Source organism: Miscanthus floridulus, chromosome 8, assembly GCF_019320115.1.
Source record: "Miscanthus floridulus cultivar M001 chromosome 8, ASM1932011v1, whole genome shotgun sequence".
Lineage (NCBI taxonomy): Eukaryota > Viridiplantae > Streptophyta > Magnoliopsida > Poales > Poaceae > Miscanthus > Miscanthus floridulus.
Genome location: NC_089587.1, coordinates 64863202 through 64876368, shown reverse-complemented (window position 1 = coordinate 64876368; position 13167 = coordinate 64863202). Strand labels below are relative to the sequence as shown.

The following is a 13167-nucleotide window of genomic DNA, read 5'->3' as shown; positions in this document are numbered from 1 at the left end:
TCATCACTACTTGATACCTTAACCACTTTGAGATTATTGCTGATAGCATTCAACTCCTTCGTGACATTAGGGAGTATACCATCACACATTTCCCTAGCAATCTTCCTCCTCAAAAACCTCTTCTCCATGATGAGCTCTCTCAGGCCATCAACCAATTCGTGCAGCAGTAGTCCTTTCATGTGCCTGATCTGAGCATTAAAGCTCTCAGATACATTATTGGTCAAGTAGTCACATTTACTCTTCTCTAAAAACCCACATCTGTACCATAGTCTGTTGTGATGCTGCTCTAGGAATTCTATGGCATCTGGTGTAACATCAAATATCTTCTGCATGTACCACTTGAACAGCCCCTCTATGTAGCTTCTTGCTGCTAGATACAAATGATCAGTGAAGACATCTCCCTAATAGTGCTTCATGAAATTTGAATACAAGTGTCTCATGCATTCTCTGTACTCAGCTTGCGGAAACATCTCTCCCACTGCGCTTCCTAAACCTTTACAAGCATCTATACAGATCACTAGGCCTTCAGGTGATCCTATAGCTTTATGCAACTGCTCCATAAACCATTTCCAATTGTCCTCTGTCTCTGAGTCAAAAATGGCAGTAAGCCTAGATGATACAACCAGTTGTGCCCATCTACAGCAGTAGCTGAAGCCAACTGCCCAGTGTATTTACCATTTAAGCATGTGGCATCTACCCCTACAAAATGGTCTGCAACCTGCCAAAAATCCATCTACATAAGGCTTTAAGGCTACAAAAATCATTTTGAACCTCTTCTTCTTATTCCCTTCTACCTCTATTTCTACAATGCTTTCTGGTGAACTAAGCTCCATTTGTGCTTTCCAGTTCACCAACAATTGGAAACTTTCCTCATATTTACCATGTATGTGCTGAAGAGCTAGCTTCATACCTGCCCATGCCTTAGAATACTTCAACTTGATCCCATAATCATCTTCTAGTTTGTCCCTAGCATCCTTGGCACCTTTGTTTGGATTTTTCTTGAGCCATTCTGTCAACCTGCTAGCACACTAGTCTTGTGTTGCCATTTTTCCTTCTCTCAGCTTTATAGTAGGACAGTTATGCTCAGCAGGCAATACTTTAATCTGCAACAAAATTGAATAGAAAAATACATGTTACAAAAGTGTACCAAAAACAATTTACAATAGAAAAATAAGAATACACATGTTGTACCTCTATTGTTTTGCCATCATAAATTCTTGACGCATGTATTCTCCATGGGCAGCCCTCAGCTTTGCACTTGGTAATGAACCTGGTCTTGTCAGTCTTCAGATCAGCAAATTCAAATCCAGTGATCACAACATAGTGCCTCACAACTTTTCTGAATGCTATGATATCAGGAAACAAGGCACCTTTCACAATGTTGGGATTTTCTAGATCATGAAGGACATTTATCTCCTGAGGATCTGCATCATTAACTTTTGCCTCAAGAGGAACACCTCCTTCAGCAGGAATATAATCATAATTGTCATCAACTAGTTGTGTTGCAGTGGCATTTGTGGTTGGCTGTGCAGGTGGTACTGAGATATAGATGTGTTCATCATCAATGCCCACGTACTCCTCTTCATTATCAAACATGTCTGGCTCCCTAGTAGGTTCAAAGTCTGGCTCCTTTGTTGTAGCTTCAGTAGGTTCTGACATGTTTTTTGTGGGTTCAGGAGCCTCTATATTGTGTTTTTTGGGTTCAGGGGCCTCTGGCTTTTGTGGTGGATTCACTTGGCTAGGTTGGTCATCATCAGGAGGAATAACACATAGAGGTTCTAGCTCAGCATAGTCATCAGTAAGTAGATACTGAATTATCAAATACACCTAGCAAGACCTGGCAACACATCTCAGCCTTATACATAGAAAACATATCTAGCAACTGTCAGTCATTCACTAATCTGACATCTTCTCCCAAATTCTTGTCAAAGAACCACAATCTGCCACACTGGCGAGATGACCATTGCACCTCTTTGGCTAAAACATTCATCAACAAGTCTACGGCACCTATGTCCACCTCCCACTTAATCAGAAATCCCTTTTTGTATGCTTTCCTACCTAGGGAGTATGTGGTGCTGAAGCCTTGAACTTTAATCTCTAGCATGAACAACTCAGGCCTAGCACGAAGAATGGAAATGTAAAGGAGAAATCCCACAGCAAAAATGGGTCCATCCCCAACAGTGCCCAATCAATAGAAAATTTTGAAAGTTAGTAGAAAATGGAAATGTATAAAAAATCTTTATAATGAGGGAACAATAGATAATTTTGAAATCATTAGATCAACTTTAACTTATGTAAATAATGTAAAAATCATGTCAAACAAAAAGCAATGAGTCATAAAAGATGTTTATTGCAGAAATATTATAAACACAATATCTCTTCAAGTCTACAACTAACATTTTAAAATGGTGTAAATCAAAGCTTAAAACATCAGCTACTAGCTGGCTCTCTCATCTCGCAAAGCGTAGATGCTGCCCAATAGCCCAGCAGCGCTACCTCGCACGGCCCTTGTCTTCTTCGTATGTTCATGTACTTGCAAATACAGAGATTGGTAGATCCGCCCCTGATCCCCAACTACTCTAGTCATACCGAGGGAAGATTTTGCAAGAGTTAAGAGATTACCTGGCCTTGTTGCCAGCCATGGCCGATGAACTGCTCCCACACGGCTCGCCGGCCGCGGGGAAGTCTATCATCTTGCTCAAGCCACGACCATGGACTCCAATCGATGTGCAGACTTGGGGAATCAAATCTCCACCACCACCACCTGCTCTAGGCACGAATCGCCGCCTGCACAGGTTGCACAGCCTCCGTCGAGCCTGCACAGCCTGCGCCGCCGCCGACTCGCCTTGCTGGGTTAGGGTTCGGGGACGGGGAGAGAGGAGACGAGAGAAAGACCGAGAAAGAAAGCAAAGCGAGCCGCAAGCGACCTTGACTCCTCATGTAAGTCAGATGAGGCAAGGGCAATACGGGCCATACGAAAAATGTTTCCGTATACGTACGCCTGCAAGGTGGGCCACAGGTCGTTGCAAACGTACTTAATGGCATGAATCACGTTTCACGGGAATTACAATGGCATATTTACAATATCACGAATTGCAATGGTATATTTCTAAACTCGAAGAGTTACAATGACAGCATTCGAATTAACCCCAAACAAAAACCAACAACGGGCCAAACGAGACCACCATTGATGTTTGGTTTGGTGACAGATACGTACGGTGGTCTCGCCCGGCGGTGTGGATGGATGGATGCATTGCTCAATCTCCAGGGATGGATGGATAAATAACGCGATCCGCATCGTCTCATCTCTCATCTTCTGTATTCTATATTTGTATTGTACTGCTGTTCTTAATGGTTGTGTTTGGGATGAGATGGCACCACGAATCAACAGCATGTTTATTTATGCTTATTAATAATCATTAATTATTGAGAATGTGTGCCATGTGTGCGTGCGTACGTCACGAGGAGGCAGCGTGTCCTGTTTGCTTATGCTAAAATTTAGCTTATACTAAAATAAAAAATAAGCCCGAGCCAAGAGGCTGGGTCGCTTTTCCCTGTCAGCGTCAGTGTCATGTATCGTCCGCCGTCCGGGCCGGAGCTGCACCTGCCGTGCACGAGTGAGTGGCGCACGAGTCTCGTACTGCCACTGGCACAGCAGTCATGGTCATGGATACGGATACGGTACGGGTGGACGGGAGTGGAAAACCAAAACATCCGTTCCATGGCACATTTGCAGTGGTTCTGGGTAACTCGAGGCGCACGTGCGCAGTGCGCTCACAGCCAGGAACTACAGCCGTGCACGTGCGTGTAATATCGTCGGGCAAAAAAACAAGGAAAAAGGAAAAAGGAGAGGGACGAGCGATGGGCTCGCCAACGGAGGAGCTTCATCAGGCCCAGTAGATACACGAAGGTGAGAGCACCGGGCCTTCTGTTCTCTGCCTCCGTCCGGCCCAGACAAGGTGCCGCAATGGCCAATGGTCTCCACCGCCACCCCACACCGCCACAACCGGTACACACACAGGAGGCTGATCAATAAGGCCCAACTCCAAGAGCCGCGTGGCGTGGGCAACCTGCGGCGGCGTGCGGTCCGTGTCTTCTTCTTCCTCGTCCTTTCCCGTTGCTTCGTCCGGAAGCAGAAGCCGGCCATTCCGGACTCCGGTGCCGGCGCGGCGGGCCTGCTCTGCCGACACCCACACCTCGCCTCGTCGCCGGCCGCCTTTCCACGCATTTCTCACTACCCTGCCAAAGTAGCTTCCGGACGCTTCTCGTGACACGTGGCCTGGTTTTGTCGATTGCTTCCCAGATTCCGTAGCACCGGTAGCTGCGTGCGAAACCAGGGGGGACTTGGGTCCGTCTCGGACTCTCCGTCGGGTCGCTTTCGTTCCCCCTTCTTCCGGCCTTGGCTGGCCGGGCCCCATCAAAATCCACGCAGGCTCGCTCGCTCGACGCCGACGCGACGCTTCCATCCGTCCGTCCGTCCGTCGTCCCACGTTCCCGCTTTCCCAGTTTTCCACGACACGCCACGGGCACGGGTTCCCTGCTTCCCTTTCCCCGCGACCCCACCGAGGCACCGACACCGCGGCGGGCGGCGCGCGGCCATGGGCGGCGACGGCGGCGGCCGCGGCGAAGACCGCTCGGCGGCGGTGCGCGCCGAGGAGTCCGTCTCCGGCGGCGTCGACGTCGACGTCTGGAGCGATGCCGTCTCCTCCCAGGCGCCGGACCACCTCCTCGTCATGGTCCACGGCATTCTCGGCAGGTGCGCGCGCGCCCGCCCCTCCCCTCCCCACTCCTCCCCCGCCACCTCTGGCTCTCCACTCCAGGGTTCTTAGCTGATTCCAGTTTCCAAGCCGGTCATTGGATTGGATTCTCTCCCGGTTCGGAGTAGATCGTGACGGATTCGTGCGCAATGTGGAGTGGCGGTCGAGGGCCTCCCCGTCGCGGTTCCCCCCGCTGCTCGGCTTGCCACACGCCCGCACCCTCACATGTTCTGCAAAATGAGGGACTTGAGGCCGTGTTAGCTAGAGCTCAATGTAGGGGATCTGGTTGGGCAGCTCTTCATCGTACTTCGTACCCGGGCAATGCTTTTGTATTTTTGGCGTGCTTGGGCTTGTTGCTGAAATCCATCAGACCGTAGTACATTTCAGTAAAATGTGTTCTTTTCACTGCATTTGAGAGCAACACCATCGACTGCCTTGTTGTACACCACGTGTTCTGTCTAGCGAACCCATTATTGAGAGCAAAATGGGGGACTCTTGTCGTCTGTTGAGGCCGTGCTTGCTTAGGCCTGGATGCGGGGATCTGGTCGGCCAGCTCATGGTTGTACTTCGTACCTGGACATTGCTTTTGTATTTTTTGGTGTGCTTGGGCTTGTTGGTGAATTCTATCGGATGGTACATTTCAGTGGAATCTGTTCTAGAGACTGCATAATTTGAGAGCAACATGATCATTGTGTCGAGGTCGACCAGTGCCTTGTTGTACTCACGTCTTCTGTCTATGGAATCGATTAGCGACTCTTATAGTCCTGTCTCCTGCAGACAACCAACGAACAATTTGATGCAAAAAGCCAGTAAGTTTAAACTAGACTAGGCATTGGGTCAAGGCTCTGCAAAGGGGGCCAAATGTAATCCTTCATCCCAGATTCATACTGGTTCTGGTTTCATAGGAAAAAGGCCACTGCTATGATGTAAGACTAATTGCTTAAAAAAAATGAATAAAAGGCTAATTTCAGTTTCCAACTGCTCTAAATTTCTAAGGTTAATCATGCCGTACTCAAAATTTTACCATGAAGTATGTAGTCAAGGACAAAAATTTCGCTGCAAGCGGCAAAGTAGGGAATTATGGACTGCAATTGGGTACAACCAATCATATGCAAGGCTGCAACCTATTTCAGTGATGTTATCTGCCTGTCCGCTGTAGCTGACAGACACATGTTTTCATTTACAAATATATGGTTTTTACATGCAGTGGACATGTTTCTAGTTGCATCTCTCTGAACTTATGACCTGTCCCCCTTGTATTTTGTATTTTATTCACTTTGCTTTTTTTTCTTTGGACAGTACTGCTGATTGGCAATACGCAGCTAACGAATTTGTAAAGCAACTCCCTGACGATGTAATTGTGCACTGTAAGTTGTGCCACTTTGTACTATCCATTACCGAATACCGAGTTTAATTTCTTTTACATTTTTCTTTGCTTCATTTTCTTAATTCTATGAATATGCTCTTTGTTTGCTTTCTTTGGAAACAGATTTTACTGTGAAAATAGCAAATAAAATAATGTTGTGTTGTGAAGATGAAGAAATAGTTTCTCGCTTTCCTACCTTACTAAAACATATTGCCGATTTGGCATTAGAGTAACAAAACAGTGACACGAGTATACCTTTGAGCACGAGTGTTGATTCTCAAGTTAATATAATTGATCGACCAATGAAAATGAATTTTCTTTCTTGGCCGACAGCACTGTCACAATTATACATTGCAGTTGTTTTTGCTTCATTCCATTCTGGCCTAATGCAAGCGGTAGAGTCTTACCGCCTGTGACCGGAAGGTCCCGGGTTCGAGTCGCGGTCTCCTCGCATTGCACAGGCTTGCCACTAACACCCTTCCCCAGACCCCGCACAGAGCGGGAGCTCTCTGCACTGGGTACGCCCATTCTGACCTGTGGGAGCATGGGCAGTGTTTTTTGAGTAGCACCCAGAATGGTGTGATGTTATGTTAGTTGGGTCAGATATGCATGCACCATCCTTGCAACTGGATGCAGTCTTGGTTTGGAGCCCTTTTTGGCCCCTTCATAAAAGCAAATACATTTATTGAGAAAAGGGGTATATGATTGGAAATGTAGTTGAGTGTTACTGAATTTTACTACTGTGAGCTTTTTTTTTAATGTTTCATCTCATTATACTAACTAGTATTGTGTTCTACATGTTCTCCCTCTACTCATTGATGCTCGCAATTCTGAATAGTTCATCTGCAAACTTTGAGTTCCGCTATATAATTACCATACCATAATGCAAGTTTCTCCCTTCTTGAATTTGTGTAATTTGAAGTGGTTAGCCTGTTTATCTACCTTGTAGTATAGACTTATTTGTTCCATTTTACAGGTAGTGAAAAAAATACATCAATGTTAACTTTAGATGGAGTTGACGTCATGGGGGAACGCTTAGCAAATGAGGTAAATATTGCAGGCAGCTAATTTAGGAGCTATCTGCTGCTCCATAGTAATTTGTAATAAAATTTTATTGTTTATCAAACTGTTCTCTGGCACGGTTCCTATTGTCTGAACAACAGTCTAGATGGTAACTTGCCTTCTCTCTTACTCAGGTGCTTGATGTAATTAGTCGAAGGCCAGAACTCACCAAAATTTCTTTCCTTGCACATTCCATGGGAGGATTAGCAGCAAGATATGCAATTGCAAAACTTTACAGACATCCAGACAGCGCGTCTGATGGAAACACTAAAGGAACCATCTGCGGTTTGGAAGCAACAAACTTTATTACTGTAGCAACGCCTCACCTTGGTTCACGAGGGAACAAGCAGGTTCAACTTTTGACTGCCTCTTTTCAGTGATCTGCATGTCTCTAGATAATTTGTTTGTTCACCATAAAGATGATACACAAAAAAATATGATATTGTATCCATCTATTGAAACAACTGTAAAACCATTTGCTCATGTCCTCTATAATATCTTTTGAAAGAACTGAAGAACAATTTGCTCATGAGTCATGTCCTTAATGTTTCTTATTTTCTGTAAAGAAAAGTCGGATGTTATCCATCTAGAGTTTGACTAGATGGTAGAATATATGTAGCAATACTTGGTGCTAGTTTCGTTTTCACTGATTTCAAAGCATTTGAAGCACATGAAAGGGTCATGCAGAGGTTCTAAAACACCTCCAACCCTTTTGAGGAAGAGAAAAGCAACACCGGTGCCATTTACTGAAAAACTCACAAATTCGTTGCCAGACTTCTTGACTCTTACCCTTACAAGTTACAACCACTAGAAACTAAAAGATTTCAAAATGTCACTCCCTTTTTTCCCTGCCTAACTTGCTTGGAGTAATCTTGCCCAATTATGTACCTGGCGATCCAATCAAAGTTGATCCTGGGCACCATGAAACGAGGTCTGAATTAGCTGATTATTATTTTGGGTGCTTGGATGTTGTGAAGATATCACAATGGCTGTATGTTCAATGACGCCTCCCATAGCATGATGCAGGTCCTTAGAAAAAAATAGAAGAAGGTAACCTGTGGTGTTTAGCAGGGGCTAGGGGATTAGCGCAGTTGGATGTGGCTGTCTCTTGAGGCTGCATAGTGGTGTGATAGAGGTCGTTATCTTCATGTTTCTAGTGCAAATGTAATGATTTGTGTTGTGGGTTTGTTGTATTTATTTATTTTGTTCTTCTTAGTGCAACGATGCTCATCTCTCCTGTGCATTTATTTAAGGAAAAAAAGCCTTCCACTTCTGATCTAGTTTATATGCCATATTCAATGAGCCATGGGTATAAGTCACTTGCACTATTTATTTGATGTTTCTTCAATTACAAACTAGGTTCCACTCCTGTTTGGCTCTGTTGCAATGGAAAAGGTTGCTTGCCACGTCGTTCATTGGATATTTAGGCGAACTGGTAGACATCTCTTTCTAACTGACGATGATGAAGGGCAGCCTCCACTGCTGCAGCGGATGGTTGAAGATCATGACGATCTCTACTTTATGTGAGTCTTATCTTGCCCTTGGCTTATTTTGCATTCATGTTCTGTTTCAATTTGCCCTGTATTTTTTTTATTTTCCTTTTCTGTTTTTGTTCGTGGCTGATGTTGGGTTTCAACTCCAGCCTTCCCCAAGTTTCTTGACTAAAAGACACTGTTGTTTTTGTTGTTGTTCTATTTTTCTACTGCTAGTAATACATTGTTTTGTTTCTGCCATACTATACTAATGATCTGCACGTTTTGTAGATCTGCTTTGCGAGCATTCAAGCGAAGAGTGGTGTACGCAAATGCTGACTGTGATCGTATCCTTATTATTAGCGCTATTGGCAATTTTCTTTGTGGTGTTCATATTGTTTGTTTTATTATTGTTATTGTATACTTTTGGCTATGCACTTCTTTAATGCACAAATCAGATATTGTTGGCTGGAGAACATCATCTATTAGAAGAAACACTGAGCTTCCTGAGGTATTTTTTATCGACTTCCTAATTCTCTGAACTATCTAGGAAGGAGTATGTGATTTTTTTGTAGCACCATTCTCATATATGAAGCCTCTTTTTGCTTCTTTTGATCTGCAGTTGCCAGTATCGTCATCTGAGAAGTACCCCCACATTGTACATGAGGAGTTTTCAGAAGAAATCGATGATGATAAGTGCCAAGATTGCATGACAGAATGTGATATGGACGTTCTGGAAGGTAAGTTTCTAGAGTAGCATGCAGAATACTTCTTTTTTTGCTATATATCAAGAAGCTTTATTGTTTTTCTCCTTTCGTTTTGCCTGTTACAAGTAAATGATGCTTCAGTGCTATGTGGAAAAGGTGATCCTTTTCCTTAAGTATTTTTTTAAAAAAAACTGCTGTCCTTATTATAAATTTTCCTTTTCAAAAAATTTGTTGTCTTTTGAATGATCCTTTTCAAAGACACTGTTTTTTTGTGCCAGCTTGTCATTTTGGTCTTGCCACTGAAGCATACCATTTATCAGTGTTTCCACTGAGACAATGATGTGGCACCTAAAGGCCAAAACTGTTGTTATGATTTTGCTAGTTTATTATCCCCATACCGTGCGAGTGATCCTGGCCTGAACACAGTATGAACTGTGATGTTTGACATGGTGACTAGTGTGCGTCATTTGGAAATCCCTTAATTCGTGAGCGGCTGCACATCTTAGCGACATGGGTAGGCTGCTCATACGAAATTCCTAGGGTAGTTGGTCTCATTTTAATGTTCCAGACTGAAGGAGCACCTAACATGATTGGATTTGGACGACTAGGGGTTAAGTCTACTTGACATAGGTGTGAAAGAATTGACATATTATACATGGTGCTGACGATAAGGCTTGACATAGATGATTTTGTATATCTCGTAGTCGTGGCACGCGGAATTGAAGTCTCAAATCAGTTAGCTCTTGGAAGATGTCCTTCTTAATCCTGTTAGTTGAAATTTGTTGTCCTCTGTTACCCATAAGAAAACATAGCGGTGACTTCTATAATTCCATGATTCACATAGGCAAGTAACAAGATTGGTCATAGCTTAGAGCAACGCGTGTTTTCCCATGACATCATGCCTTTTTTTATTTATTATCATGTGTTATTGACTTCCCAATAGTTGACTGGATGACTGCAATCATGGTGTTAGTGGTTCATTGCAAATGCCATCTTGGTCCTATATTTCTCACCATGTCACTGCTTACCAAAATTATTGGCTAGACTGTAACAGCATTAGACCTGGGAAAAAACTACCTGAAGACAAAGACATTTTTTGTGTCCTTTGTATGTTGTGATGGATGTGATAGAGTTATTGATCCATATTTTGTTATCTGGTATTTCATTAAGATCGATACTTTTGATGTGCTTATATGTTTGTTGTAGTTGTAACCAGTAAGCTAGATGAGACACCATTTCATTGACACGAAAATGGTTATGGAACAAGAGCATGTAATAGAAGTAAAAAATTTACAGCAAGATGAACCGACAGATTATACTGTGTGCACTACATACAAAGCATGTGTTGCTAGATGGTTATTTATTGTTATTACAAAACTTAGGGAGATTTGCATGGTGGAGCTGATGATATCCTTGGAAACTCCAGTTGAATTGTCTCGAAAATCCGCTAAGCCATCTTCTGGACGTGTTTGGAAACAGTTGACATAGGTGTGAAAGAATTGACATATTATACATGGCGTTGATGATAAGGCTTGACATAGATGATTTTGTATATCTCGAGTCGTGCCACGCGGAATCAAAGTCTCAAATCAGTTAGCTCTTGGAAGATGTCCTTAATCCTGTTAGTTGAAATTTGTTGTTTAAGTCCTTTGTGTTACCCTCAAGAAAACATAGTGATGACTATGGACTTCTATAATTCCATGATTCACATAAGCAAGTAACAGGAATCGCCATAGCTTAGAGCAACGCATGTTTTCCCACGACATCGTGGCTTTTTTTATTTATTATGATGTGTTTATTGACTTCTGAATGTAAGGTTAGGACCCTGAATGTTGGTCATAACTAATTAGCAAGCAGTTGTGTGGTTTCAAAATGAGTAGGTTCATGACCCAAATTCAACGTTGACTGGATGACTGCAATCATGGTGTTGGTGGTTCATTGCAAATGCCATCTTCTTGGTCCTATATTTCTCACCATGTCAGTGCTTACCAAAATTAGTGGCTAGACTATAACAACATTAGACATGTGAAAAAACTACCTGAAGACTAATGATTTTTTTTGTGATGGGTTATCGACTCATATTTTGTTATCTAGAATTTCATCAAGACACTTTTGATGTGCATGTTTGTTGTATTGTAGTTGTAACCAGTAAGGTAGATGAGACCATTTCTTTGACATTGAAAATGATTATGGAACAAGAACATGTTATACAAGTAATAAGTTTACAGCAACATGAAGATGAAGTAACAGATTAGTAGAGTGTATGCACTACATACGAAGCATGTGTAGATAGATGGTAGTTTATTGTTATTACAAAGCTTAATGAGATTTGTGGTGGAGCTGATGATATCTTAGAAAACCCCAGTTGACTTGTCCAAAAAAAAATCCGCAAAGCCATTTTCTGGACGCGTTTGGAGACGTTTTTCCTTGTACTAGTGTCATGAGTCATGACTCTTACTAATATATCTCGTGATTGTGTCATCCTGTAGAGAAAATGGTGACTGGGCTCCGAAGGGTGTCGTGGGAGAAGGTGGACGTGAGCTTCCACAGCAGCATGACGAGCTTCGCTGCACACAGCATTATTCAGGTCTGTAGTCCGCTGCTCTCCTTTCAACATCCTCCATTATGTGGTTACCATACATGTGACGCGAGGCTAACGGTTGTTGAAGCTTGTATTGGTGTACGGCAGGTGAAGTACGCGTTCATGAACGAGGGAGCGGATGTGATACAGCACATAATAGACCACTTCCAGCTCTGCTAGATAGAGAATTCCGCGCACAGGGTGCAGCTTTTCCCCGGGAGGGTGGTAAAAAATGGAACCGCATGAGGAGCACGGATGGAGCTGCAGCAGGGCTGCTAGCTTCCTTGTTGGGTAGGGGGAGGGGGGGACTGACTGTGTGCGTTGCGTAACAGTGTAAGCTGAAGCTGTAAATAGGAGCAGTGCCATGAGAGGAACGAAGACACAGAAAGGGAGCAGGAGTGCTGTACATGTATGTACGCTATCTATGTGTTTGTTTGTTTGTTATAAGAATGATGAGGAGATGAAAATCGTACGTCGATCCATTCATGCCTTGTCTTCCCAGACTGTTTTTGTGTGCGTGTGTTTTTATGTGTCACAAGGAAAATGGGTATCGTACGTACGTATACGTACATAATAAAAATACATATGGAAAAGAGTGGTCGAAAGAGGGAAGAATGGCCGCCCTGTTCATTTGGGCTTGTTTGGCTTATAAGACATGGTTGAAAGTATTGTTGACTGGTTTGGTGTGAGAGAAAAATACTTTTCGTTGACTGATAAGTCATGGCTTATAAGTCAAATACGACCGAGCGAACAGGCTGTTGGTTGGTCAGAGGTGACACGTGGCTGCCAGGTGAGGTCAATGCCTGCTCTGGAGGGTTGTTTCATTTCATTGTTTGGTTCAGGAAAAAGAAAAAGGCACCGACCGTAGTATGAACTGTGGCTTTGAGTGCTCTGAAACGGCTGATAATACTAGTACTACTAGCAATGAAATGAAAAAGGCTATACAGAAAGGTAGCTGAGACGCACGCATTACCGCCGACATGCCGGCACCAGGGTCCAGGGGCGAGAATCCCATTCCCAAGTGTGGTGCGGCCGTGTGGGAGTCGTGGGCTCGTGGCCCAAGTTGGAGGTGTACGACTACGTGCGCGGAGGGAGCCGTGGCCGCCAGCAGCTTTCGTGGAAAAGGACACAGGACCACGCACGGCGGCCGGACGGACTAATGACCGACGACGCCAGCCCGTGTGTGCTGCGCGCGTGGCGGCGTGCGGCCTCCGGGGAGACA

The 13167-nt window shown here is 43.9% G+C and overlaps 1 protein-coding gene across 2 annotated transcripts; it reads left to right on the top strand.

Moving 5' to 3' along the window:
* The first annotated feature begins 4076 nt into the window (after positions 1-4076).
* Positions 4077-12536, top strand: LOC136476552 (lipid droplet phospholipase 1-like). Of its 2 annotated transcripts, XM_066474432.1 has the most exons (11): positions 4077-4756; positions 6057-6124; positions 7100-7170; positions 7320-7535; positions 8545-8708; positions 8949-9004; positions 9116-9168; positions 9280-9397; positions 11854-11951; positions 12054-12148; positions 12281-12536. In XM_066474432.1, the coding sequence occupies exons 1-10, from the start codon at positions 4599-4601 to the stop codon at positions 12123-12125; spliced, it is 1074 nt and encodes a 357-aa protein (XP_066330529.1). In that variant the 5' UTR covers positions 4077-4598; the 3' UTR covers positions 12126-12148; positions 12281-12536. The 2 variants fall into 2 exon arrangements, with proteins under 2 accessions (XP_066330529.1, XP_066330528.1); XM_066474431.1 differs by lacking the exon at positions 12281-12536 and having other exon boundaries at positions 4078-4756; positions 12054-12259.
* The last annotated feature ends 631 nt before the right edge of the window (positions 12537-13167 follow it).